General features: G+C 28.3%; 1 protein-coding gene across 4 annotated transcripts in view; it reads right to left on the bottom strand.

Annotated features, from left to right (window-relative positions):
* The window catches only part of LOC111687082 (acetylcholine receptor subunit alpha-like), a 209,364-nt gene extending 201,070 nt beyond the window's left edge, over nucleotides 1-8,294 (bottom strand). Inside the window, exons 1-2 of one of the 4 annotated variants that reach the window (XM_046950732.1) lie at nucleotides 7,879-8,294; nucleotides 7,475-7,821 (exon numbers count right to left, since the gene is read on the bottom strand). In XM_046950732.1, coding sequence (XP_046806688.1) covers nucleotides 7,475-7,678 — 204 coding nt within the window. In that variant the 5' untranslated portion in view covers nucleotides 7,679-7,821; nucleotides 7,879-8,294. The other 3 variants (XM_046950731.1, XM_046950735.1, XM_046950734.1) reach the window with 3 other exon arrangements.
* Between the last annotated feature and the right edge of the window lie 4,730 nt (nucleotides 8,295-13,024).

Here is a 13,024-nt window from a genome sequence, read left to right as displayed (position 1 = left end):
TTAACATAGTTGATTTATCAATCCTGAATTGTTTTGATGTTATAAATTTAATAATAGTAAGTCTAGGCTCTAAAGATTATTTTTTTTTCTAATTTAAAGGAGGTGCTCTTTAAATGTATAATTTTTCTCTTATATTACTCCCAAAATCTTGAGATGACTGACTTGTTTAATAGTTGGTGATTTGATTTGTGTGATTTGTGTAAAATATTGAAAATATGTTAGTTCCAAACACTTGAATTTCATAAATTGATGTTGTTATAATAAAATGGAATGCATTTTGTTTTAAAACATATCTTATATACTGTTCGATTTTGAATTTGGTCAAAATCTTCCAAAGATAAATCAAAGAAATTGCGAAAATTAATTGGAAATGTCCATTTTTATTAAACATTTTTTAAATTAAATCTAATTTTAAGAAAAAGTTTGATTGTAAATTGGTAAAAATTATTTTAAATTTAATGTATAAGAAATTTAACATCAATATTTTTAGAACTAATAATGAAAATAGGCCAAGGAAATACTTCTGCCCAGAGTAAATCCATTTTAGAACTTTGTAACACTTGTAAATCGTAAAAGGATAAAGGAAAACAGCCCTATTGTTTAAATAAATATTTTTAGTCATTTATAGTATATTAAGAAATATGACACTGATTCTAACGCTCCACGTCAATAACTTTCCAAAAAAAAACATCAGCCCACCCCAAATCGGATGATAAAACGAATCTCCAAAGCTGGCCCAAAGAAATCATCCAGCGATAAGTTTTAGATTATTTAAGCCAACTATTTTGCGATGTTTGGTTGAATCGGGGCTTCTTGGGAAAGAGTCGGACAAGAACCTCTTCCAACTAAAATTTAAAGATTTTGCAATATCTCTTGTAAATGAAATGTTGTGTTGAATTAACCTGATCTTATCAGTTTAGATGGATAATAAGTGGAATTATTTACTTCGGAGCTTTGAAACAGAGGTTAATCGCATTAAACCTCAATATTAATTAATTAAACCTCAACGTTAATTGTAAAAGGTGTGGTAGATGTTCGAATGAGATATGGCAAATTCTTTGATCTTTAGTTGCTAAATTCTTCTTTTCCATGATTCTAGTTGGTTTAGATAACGTTATATCCAATTTTTATGAAATTTACCGCTGGATGCCGGTGAATGATTTCTTTGGGCAAGCTTTGGAGATTCGACTTATCATCCGATTTGGGGTGGGCTGATGTTTTTCTGGAAAATATTTGACGTGGACCGTAAGTACCCAGCAAAAACTGTGTAATGGCTTTCAATTGTAATTACTTACCTAACAATATACCTTCCAGTGACTAGTAGATATCTAATAAGGTCTTACTAATAATGTATTATATAAATACTTTCTAATTCATAAGTCATCTTACAAGTAAAGATATAGAAGCTGTATAAGTTTTTTGTATGCGAATTACAATGACAACTTTTTCTAATTAATTGTAATCGTTTGTGGTAAGTACTTGCCTCCAATGACATCACCGTGTTAAAATAATCACTTAAAATGCTATTGTGTTATACCCCATATACACATGACCGAAATCTACTAGACTTCATTTAAAATCTCTTTATAAATCTATACAGTTTATACTTACTATTTTTGACATTTAGGAAGATTTCATTTTTGCTAAGATTTCTTGAAATTATGTTTTATTGAAAAATTAGAAAAAGAAATACTATATTTATTAAAATTTAATTTTTAATAAAAAAATTTATATTTAAATATAACATTACCTTTTATTTTAAAGAAACTTTTCATTCATATTTTTCAATTTATAAAAATTTTGTTGACATTTTAATTTTTTTGTTTCTTTTATTTTTCTCTTTTTTCTTGTGCAGCATCGTATTTTTTAGTATTATTTATGAAAAAACAGAATTGAATTACTAAAAACAACTAGATTTTGAGTATATTTTAACGAAATTTAGTTACGAAGTAGATTTTGTTTTGTATGGGAAATCTAATTAAAATCAAATAGATTTGGCTCGAAATCTCTTAAGTACTAGATTTTGTGTATGTGTAAATGGGATATAAGAAAATTTTAGCATTTAAACCCCTTAAACGGTAATGAAAGTTTTCACTGGGTATCAGTGCCATATTCATATAGTAGTACATACAGGCGAAACTGAAGGGGTTTTCAAAGAAAAATTTGTATTATCTTCACACAGACGAGCTCTGAGAGAATAAAACAAACTTGTGAGAACTAAACGCACTCACTAAACATCAAATTTTCTTCGCAAAATTGCGAGGATATTACCACTTATTAGTTTTTCTTATCACTTAAACTTTATGTTTATTATTTTTTACAACACTTTTTATTTATTTAAAACCCCGAAAATAATTTATATTTTACAAACGAAAAAAAATATTTTTTATTCTTTGACATTTTATTTTAATTAAAATTGAAAAATGAAAAACTGTACATTTTAGTATTGAAAATTAAAAAAGTATTTTACATACTTTTTTTAATTCAAGAAAAAATAACAAAAAATCGTGTTTATAATATGTTTTGAGATAAAATATCCTTTCAAAAAAAAAAAAAAATAAATAACTAATATTTTCATTCACTGCCATATAAAATTTCATTAATAACACACAAAGAATAACGTCCAAAAAATACATTTTTTATTTGGTATCTTTGGAACAACTGTGTTTATTTTTGTGTTTCTACTAATACATTCTCACCAGTTAGGTCTTTGACAGGTGACTTAGGTCTTTGACAATTAGTTTCGCCTATATACTACTATATGGCCATTTTTCTTAATATGGTATAAACTATCAAAAATATTTATTTTCGAACATAGGACTGTTCCCCTATATCCTTTTACGATTTACATGCATTATAAAGTTAAAAAATCTATTTACCCAGGGAAGAAGTATTTCTTTGGCATATTTTCATAATTAGCAAGAGATATTTTTTGTACTTTTTCGTTCTCCAACTTTTCTATGATATAAAAATCGAAACATGTATATAATAATAAAGAGACATTACGTAGGTAATTTTTCGTTTTTTATACCCTTCACCTTCGTGAGAAGGGTATATATAAGTTTGTCATTCCGTTTGTAATTTCTATAATATAATTTTCCGACCCTATAAAGTATATATATTCTGGATCCTTATAGATAGTGGAGTCGATTAAGCCATGTCCGTCTGTTGAAATCAGTTTTTAGAGGACCCCAGATATCGGCGAGATCCGAATCTTCAATAATTCTATTAGACATGCTTTCGAGAAGATCGCTATTTAAAATAAGCAAAATCGGTCGGTAAATAACGGAGATATGAGCAAAAATCCGAGACAACCTCTGAAAATTTCATCAAAAAATGTCAACAACAACACTGTATATAGAAAAAGATGTACACGTGTGTGCAAAGTAAATTAATAAAGTAGCGAATCGAGTTGTTGTACAACAAACGTCTACAAAAACCACAGGCAATTTGTTTTTGTTCGAAATACTAACTTGTCAAAATTTGTTTACAAAAATGAACCAATAATTAATGGAAAATATGGCATTATTGTTGTACTTTCCAAAAATATGTTGTTATTTATATTAAAAGTCACAGAGTTTTCTTTATTTTTTAAAAATTAGAACATTTTTAAAAATATTATACACTTAAAATACACTTTTTCTCATTAAATACAACAAATTACTCAGAAATTTGTACAAAAGCAAGCGTTAAAATGAAAACAAATATGGCAACATAAACATTTTTGAGAAGTCCACAAATAGCAAGTTTAAAAAAATAGTTAGCTGTTCAAATGAGTCTACTTTATAAATTTACTTTGCGTGTGTGTGTAGATGTATTTGGTTTTGCGTGTGTGTGTAGATGTATTTGGTTTTATTCAGCTGTGTATTTTCTGTATGTTTGGAATCCAAACATACAAAAAAATACACAGCAAAAAAATATGATTTGCATTTTTTCTTAAAATAAAATAATTTTCCCTTTTGTTTTGCAAATATATTTTTTAATGAATAGAAAAAAGTATTTAAAACGTTTTCAATTATATGAGAGTAGATTGTGAGTTATTGTACAATAATTTTTATGCGAATAATGTAAGTTTGAAATTTAAAACTAACACAAATTTTTTCCAAGTGCTTTTTAAAACAATTTTTTTAAGATAAACAAAAACAAAATCTAGGTCTAGTCAATGTTTACCAGCAAGGAATACGAAAGTGTTGTTGTTTTATTCTTGCTTGTATACTGTTAAGAACAACAACAACGTATTGCACGTATTGAAAACACACTGTTTATAGCTAAGCGCATTTACAAAAACAAAAGAGTACCAAGCGCATAGGGCTTGGGCACCCTTGGTTTGGATGCTGTTGGCGTCATTGCGTTGTTATTTTTGTTTTTCTGTGTTTTTCGTTATGTATGTTTAGATGTCTGTTGGTTTATATGCCTTGTGTATTTTGTGTATTATTTCGTTTAGCGTTGGTGTTGTTGTTCTTTTTGTTTAGCTTTTGAATAATAATGTAGTCGGGAAAAAATTTAAAATTTATAAAAGGTTAATTTTGAATTCTCTATAATATTGAACCTAGAAACATGAAATTAAGTATGTAAAGTTTGGATTAAGTGAGAACATATAAAATGGTACTTTATGCTTAAGAGATACTTTTTGAATTTTCTAAACACTAAATAAAGCATGTATAAGAGTAAAAATACAAACCTGCGGATGCCGTTGCGTTTTCTGCTTCCCAGAGAAAATGTAAATTAAATGGAGTACGGCTACGGTTGCGGATTTTGTAACAATTTTATTGTTTTCTGTTTTTGTATTTCATAGTTTATTTATTCACCACATGGTTTTTGTTCATTAAAAGTATGACTGGCATGGCAACTCTAAATGTAAATGAGAGAAAATCCGTAAACAAATTAAAATAAATTTTAATTTGGTGCGGATTTCTTCAACGATTTAAGTTGTCAAAACTCAATATAAAAAAATATCCGTCTTCGCAACCGCAATATTGTATTTCTACTCTAACCCGGAGTAAGAAAGAACCTATAAGATTTTTTGATACTTTTTACTTTTTTAAAATGTGTTTTTTGAATTTTTTGTAATAAAGAATGTAGAAACATGACATTAAATAGAGTCTGGATTAAGTAAGAACCTATAAATAAAAATTTTTTGTATTTTTTTGTTCTTCAAAAAGTATTTTTTGAATTTTCTGTAATATTGAATTTAAAGGATGAAATTACGCCCTGATATGCGAGAGCCTATCAAAGAAGACTTTTTCAAAATTACGTAAAATATAGTAAAAAAGTAATAAAAAATATCCAGATTAATTTTAACCGATATAAGTCGTTTTAGTGAACTTTTAAAAAATATTCTATGTTTCGCACCTTTTATTGCAATTTGATGTCAAACTTTTTTATTTGAATGGATTTATAAAAATTTAAAAAAAAATTGTTTTATTATTTGGGTACAAGGGGACTATTTTTTCATATATCTAAATTATCTTTTTAGGATGCTTATGTCCTTTTTATACCCTTCACCTTCGTGAGAAGGGTATATATAAGTTTGTCATTCCGTTTGTAATTTCTATAATATAATTTTCCGACCCTATAAAGTATATATATTCTGGATCCTTATAGGTAGCGGAGATGATTAAGCCATGTCCGTCTGTCCGTCTGTCTGTCTGTCTGTCTGTCCGTCTGTCTGTCTGTCTGTCCGTCTGTATGTTTGTTGAAATCAGTGTTTAGAAGACCCCAGATATCTGCGAGATCCGAATCTTCCATAATTCTATCAGACATACGACCGGCAAGAACGCTATTTAAAATCAGCAAAATCGGTCCATAAATAACGGAGATATGAGCAAAATACCGAGACAACCTCTGAAAATTTCATATAAAATTTAGATTTTTTATTCATGCTCAGACAGAAACTGCAAAAAACAAAAACAAAATACATAACAATACGGTAAATATTGTTATTGCAATTTGTTTATAAAAGCAAAGCAGAGCAAGAGCAGCAGAGCGAGAGCAGTACTAATGTTTTGTTATTGGCTAGAAACATGAAATTAAGTATGTGGAGTCTGGCTTAAGTTAGAACCCATAAAAGGGGATTTTTTGGTACTTTTTCGTTTTTCAAAAGGTACTTTTTACAATTTCTACGATATTAAACCTAGAAACATGTAATTAAGTATGTATGGCCAGGATTAAGTGAGGACCCATGAAAGGGTACTTTTTGGTACTTTTTCATTCTTCAAAAGGTACTTTTTGAAATTTCTATAATATTGAACCTAGAAACATGTTATTAAGTTCGTATATCCCGGATTAAGTGAGAACCAGTAAAAGGGGACTTCTTGGTACTTTTTCGTTCTTCAAAAGGTACTTTTTACAATTTCTACAATATTGAACCTAGGAACATGTAATTAAGTTTGTATGGCCCGGATTAACTGAGGACCCATAGATGGGGACTTTTTGGTACTTTTTCGTTCTTCAAAAGGTACAAAAGGCTTTAAACACATCATGGTGAAGGGTATGTAAGATTCGGCACAGCCGAATATAGAACTCTTACTTGTTAGTATACTAGAGACATCTTTTTGAAGAATACATCTTATTGAGGAATTTAAAAAAATATTTTTAGGGATTTAATTCATTTTTGAATTTTGAGGAATTGTTTCATAATGATATAACTTCCAATTTTAAATATGAAATAATGCACCAAAAACCGAATTAATTCCTTAAATTTTGTTCTTGTTGCTTTCTGAACAAAGTTTTTGGCGTCATAAAATAACTTCTCACGAAATAGCTACCTAATTATGAAATAATTCCCCAATTTTGAAATAAAAAAAGCACCAACGAAAGAAATAACTTCCTAAATTAAAATGAAATAACACCCCATTTTTGGGGATTCATTTCATATGAAACAAATTCCTAATATTAAAATGAAATAAGTTCCCATTTCAAAATAACTAATTATGGAACAAGTCGGTGTTAGTGACAAAAAAAGTAAGTCGCTCATACTTTCGAGTGGGTCTTCAAAGTTTAATACATTTCAGTTTAATCGCTTAATAAAGATTCCCTTAATAGCCGGCTTACTGCCGGCGAAAGGAAGGCCGGCTTTTAGACATATATTATTAATTTCATGTGACAAATGTAATATAATGAAATAACTCCCCAAAAATATTTTTAGGAATTTATTTAATTTTTGAATTTTGATGAATTATTTCATAATGGAACACCTTCCCATTTTAAATTGGAAATAATGCCCCAAAACACGAATTAAATCATCAAATTTCGTTGTTTTTGCTTTCTGAACAAATCTTTAGGGAGTTATTTTATTTTTGTTTTGGGGAATTATTTCATGACTCCGGCTTTTTTAATAAATATTTCTTAAATAGCCGACCGGACTGAAAAATTTATTTATTTTTTGATTTTGATTTTAAGAAATAACCCCTACCGTATTCCGCTTTAATATATGTTATAAAAATACTTAAAATATGTATAAGAAAAAACTTACCACATCAATTAATTGAGATAATTTCAATTTTATGCAGACTTTAAGAACATCTGTTGTATTAACCACCGGTCTGACAAGTTTATTGTAGTTACTGAGAAGGTCATCATATAAACGTTTGGCATCAGGATTTCCAGCAACAGCTCCATGTACCATTAAAGCAGATAATAACCATGCTCTAATGGTTTCACCGGTTGTTGGTTTCATTTTTTATGTGTTTATGTAGAATCAAGATTTAGATAGTGTTATACAATGAAAAGTTTTGTTTTATGTTTATGACTCGATATTATCATATTTAGACGGAACGATAGTTTAATCTAATTCTTGTATAGGAATTCATCCATTTATTACTATTTTAAATAAAATAAATAATTAAATGTTGTCAAGCGTAATAACAAGTCCATTACCTTACACATATAAAGGTTTCACATCGTAACTAACACAGTTATTTACATATAGTAGGTACATATAGGCGAAACTGAAGCGGTTGTCACACAAAAAATTTTATTCTCTTCATACAGACGAACTCAAAGATAATAAAACACACTTGTGAGAACTAAACGCACTCACAAAACTTCAAATGTTCTTCACGAAATTGCAAGGTTATTAGCACTTTATAGTTTTTGTCATAGAAAAAGACTAGAATGTCAACTCAAATTTTTTTATAAAAAACAACAACAACGAAAATCACACATATATGTGCTGTGTGAATTCAACACAAAGCTACAACAAATATTCAATATTTCAGGTCCAAAATTCGCACAAAAAACGATTCGGACACAATTTTTATAACACAAACACATATTATTTATTTTTTTACAATTGTTTTAATATATTTTCTTTATCGAAATCTTTTTAATTTTCACAAACCAAAAAATTATTTTTTCAATTGTTTGACATTTAATTTTTTGTTTTTCTAATTTCAAATTGAAGGTGCAGAGTAGCATTTCTTAGTAGCAAACAAATTTATGATAATCCAAGAAATTAAAGCTTTATATATTTTAACAAGTATAGAATGCATGAAAAATATTATCATGCTTTAATAAATACAATCTACAATTTAAAATCTATTAATTTAAGAAAATTAATGCAATAAAAACATTGTAATATTACTTCGACCGATTTTATACAACTACGTGGACATTGTATGTGTGGTAAAAAGCTTTTATACACTAACACTTTTAAAGAAAATTTTACAGCTGAGTTAGGTTTTTTTCCGGGAGAGTTGGCCTTCTACGGTAATATCACAAAGTATACAGAGATGTCACTTTTGACATTTGAAAAAGTCTAAAATCAGCTTTTGTTTGATTTTGAAATTGTTTGGTGAGAAGAGGTATATAAAATACAGCTAATAAAAATCATTGAATTCGTTTTGTGCGAAAGAGAGGGAAATAGCTTTTTGCTCGTGACGTCTCTGTATACCCTGTGGTAATATTCTATGGTTTTTGTTATCACTTAAACACAATATTTATTATTTTTTGCGACATTTTTAATGTATTTAAATATTATATTTTACAAACGAAATAAAATACTTTTTATTCTTTGACATTTGATTTTAAATTAAACTAAAATAAAGAAAAGTGGTAAATTTTGGTATTGAGAAGGAAAAAAGTATTCATAAAATAAAAGTATTTCATATACTTTTTTATTTTTTCTTTAGCCCAGAAAAAATAACAAAAATACGTGTTTATACCCTACACCACTTCAGTGGGGAGGGTATATTGGAATTGTGCTGATGTTTGTAACGCACAATAATATTGGTCCTAGACCCATCTTAAAGTATACCAATCGGTATACTTCTGTCTGTCTGTCCGTCCGTCCATATAAACCTTGTAATCAAATTACAGGTCGAAATTTTGAAGATAATTTGATGAAATTTGGTACATGATCTTCGATTGTCCCAGGGACGAAGCCTATTGAAAATGGTTAAGATCAATCCAGTATTTCACCTGGTCCCCATACAACTGTACCACCGGTTAGGGCCTGTAAACCTTGTTTTGGCACATGATCTTCTATGATACCGTAGACGAAGCCTATTTAAAATGGTTAAGATTGGTCCATTATTTAACATAGCCCCTATACAACTGAACTCCTAAATCACATGTTATTTTTGAAACAGGTGTAGGGTATTATATGTTCGGCCTCGCCCGACTACAATTTCTTACCATCAAACCATATGCCTTAAGGGAATGTTCTTCTATAAACATCCGGGTGATATTACTTAATTATTTTTTTGTAAACACATACTCTATTACACACATAAGACATATCAACGTTAAATTCTTAAAAATTTTGAGAAACGCGATTTTTATGGCGATTTTAATTTGTTCGAAAAGTACAAAAAATCAAAAAGGTATACAACTTTGCACCTTTATATCTTTGAGAGTTTATATCGGATTTTTTTGATTTAGAGCCCAATCTATTACTATGGATGAGCTCTTTCATTTAAATATAATTTTTTTATTGGAAAGTTTAAGATAGTGCATTTTTTAAAGAAATGTACTCTTTGGATGCATTGAAATCGTTCTCCCTGTTTAAAATTTGTGCATAAGTCGATTATTTGAAGCTTTTTATGCAAAATATAAAAATATTTTGTTGTGACGTTAATTTTTTTAAATGTTTTACATTGAAATTTTTTAAATTTTATTGAAATTTTATGTATTTAATAGAATTTAAAACTGCTTAAAATACATTACTGATCAGAATTGGGATGAAAATATTTAAATTCGATTACCACTAATGTACACATTCATAAAAATGCATTTCTAGATAATATTTCTTAAGATAAATGCATTTTTGGTGCAAGTGCACCTTGAGAGCGTTTTCAAAATTGTTCTCCTCATTGAAAGTATTTTGAAATATCATAAATCAAAACTTGTTATTTTTTATATTATGTATATAATCATATCATCATGTATATTAATACGCAAAGCTAAAACGATTGGGAACATTTTCTATTACTTAACCGATTTTCTTGATTCTTTTTTTTGTTTAATACAGATTGGCGAGCCTCACTGCAGAATCTACATATAATCAAAATTGGTTCAGTATTTTCGGAAATATAAGCGGTTAAAGTTTCTACCAATACACAATCACACAAACATGTGCTTAATTTAAAAAATAGAAAACAAAATAATAATGCAAAACAACAACACTGCATTTTAGAAAAAAGAGAGGAGAGTGTGAAAACAGGTTACTTCTTTGTTGATATTTTATTTTTCTATTTTGCAGTGATATTTTTGTTGTTGTTTTTAATACGATATAATTTATTTATTTTGAAAATATATTATTGTTTTTGCTAATTTGTGAATGCAATAATGATGTATTAAGATGTGTGATACAAAAGGATGTTGGTGTTTGACCTGGGAAAAAATTGGTGGGACAATAATTCTACATAAATGTTAGTTTTTAGGGATTTTAATGATGAACAAAAACAAAACCTGTTAAAACATAAGTAGGAAAGTTTAGTTGGCCATATCGGTACATAATTCACCGTAATAAATGAATCAGAATATTACAAATATGCATGTTTAGCACTGTGAGGATTTGAAAGGAAGACTTTAATAGAAAAAAGATGAAACTGATCAAATACAAATCATGTTTTCTGGTTTAATGGCTGCCCATATGGTTTAGTGTTTACTCTTAAAGCTCTTTGCTTAAAGACCTATAGTAGTACAACTTCATAGAATATCTACTATTAAATTCGATTAAAATACATTAAAATTAATTTTTAAAGAAGTCTTTGTCGAGTGTTATATGGGAGATTTTATACAACATAACCCTGATGGATGGACATTTTATACTAAAGACTGTAAAATAAAATTTATTTATTTATTTCTTATATAGATAATATATACCTGTTTCAAAATATCATTCCCATCTAAAATTGTATTAATTTAATAAAAATATTTTTTAAATTAAAAACGCAATTATTTAAAACATCTAAGTTTAAAAATTAATAGTGGTTTTATTCCAAAAAAGTATTTTTACTTCATCTAAAAAAACGGACATAATTCCACTTTCGATCGGGATGGAATTCTGTTATAGTTCTTATAGCAATAATTGCAAAATTTAATGACTTCAGAAGTAATGAATTTATAATCAAATAAAAAATATGAATAGCCTATGTTAAAATCATTACTGCTTTAGGATACAAAGGAATAGTGCTGGAAAGGTTTGAGATTGTTTACGACAAACTGTCCATGAAGGGGCATGGGTGATTGCTGCAGGAATTTGTCAGATTATTAAACATAGGTCATAATTTAAAACTGGAAGGCGTTTAAAAAATCTTGGATGAGAATTAGCAAAAATCAGAAGATGTAGAACTCAAACAGTATTAAAGAAAATAGTTTACTAAGTTTACTGTCATGAATGAAAATATCATACCTCTTGTAAGTTTTGAATAGATTTTAATGTACATTTTTGTAGCTAATAATAAATCGAAATAAGTAATATTTTGCTTTTAAAAAAGTTAAAAAAAATTTAAAACATAGATTTTATACTTCTTTCAGAAATGTGTCACATTTTCTTAAAGAATACGTTGATCGAAGCAAGTTATACTCATTGATAATAGCAATTGAAATAATTTTTTGACAGACATTTCAACTACGAAAATATGGTTTTTGTAGCATATGTATGTAATCTTTCCTTTAATGGTTCCGGTCGAATTTCGGCCGCGGGGCGAATTCTAGTTTACCTAATTTTATAATAATTTTCTTCCAAAAAAGTCGATAACTCGACTTCGTCTTGAAAAAAGTCGACTTTGTAAATAAAAGTCGGAAAGAGTCGAAAAAAGTCGACAAGTCGTCTCTAATCTTTTAAAATATTTTTTGTAAGGATATACGTTACAAGCAGCTAACTTTCCCTTTTCTCGGTACTATCTTTAATATCTTGTAGTTCAGTTGAATGCAAAAATATACATTTGAACGCGTTTTCCATTTCGATTAATTAATCGAACCAGTTCTTTGAAAACTATTTAGATGTATTTAAGAACCACAACGATATTCTAAGGAACGGGTTCCAGAAGTAATGGTGACACTACTAGTTCCAAGGATGTTGTTTAGAATCTGAAGTGGTTCTGTTTTCACTCGTTGTAAAACGAGTTGTTTTTAGAACAAGAAAAATTCTAATCGGGAAAACCAAATTATTTATACTTATGCATGTTTTTATGGTGCATCGAGAGATCTCAAGGACAAGTTATTTACACTTTTCACCAGTTAAATAATTATGGCATCGATTATATTTTTCCACATTGTAACCAAAGTAAAGTAGCAACGCTTGAACAGCTGACTATTTTTTTTAACTAGATAAATGAAAAAAGTTGTCAAAGTTTTTCTATTTGTTAAAATTTGTAAAAAGTAAATTAAAAGTGGTTTTAAAGTAGTTTAAAAGTGTTATAAATTGTATAATCTATATATATAAAATTCTAACGTTACTGACTGACTGACTGACTGATTGACTGATTCATCATCGCACAGCCTAACGGTTAAAGCTAAAGAGCTGAAATTTGGACAGGGGGTTGGTTTCCCACTAAATAGATCCACTAAGACGGGA

The sequence above is a fragment of the Lucilia cuprina genome, chromosome 4, assembly GCF_022045245.1.
Source record: "Lucilia cuprina isolate Lc7/37 chromosome 4, ASM2204524v1, whole genome shotgun sequence".
Classification (NCBI taxonomy): Eukaryota; Metazoa; Arthropoda; class Insecta; order Diptera; family Calliphoridae; genus Lucilia; species Lucilia cuprina.
This window is presented reverse-complemented; position numbering and strand designations above follow the sequence as displayed.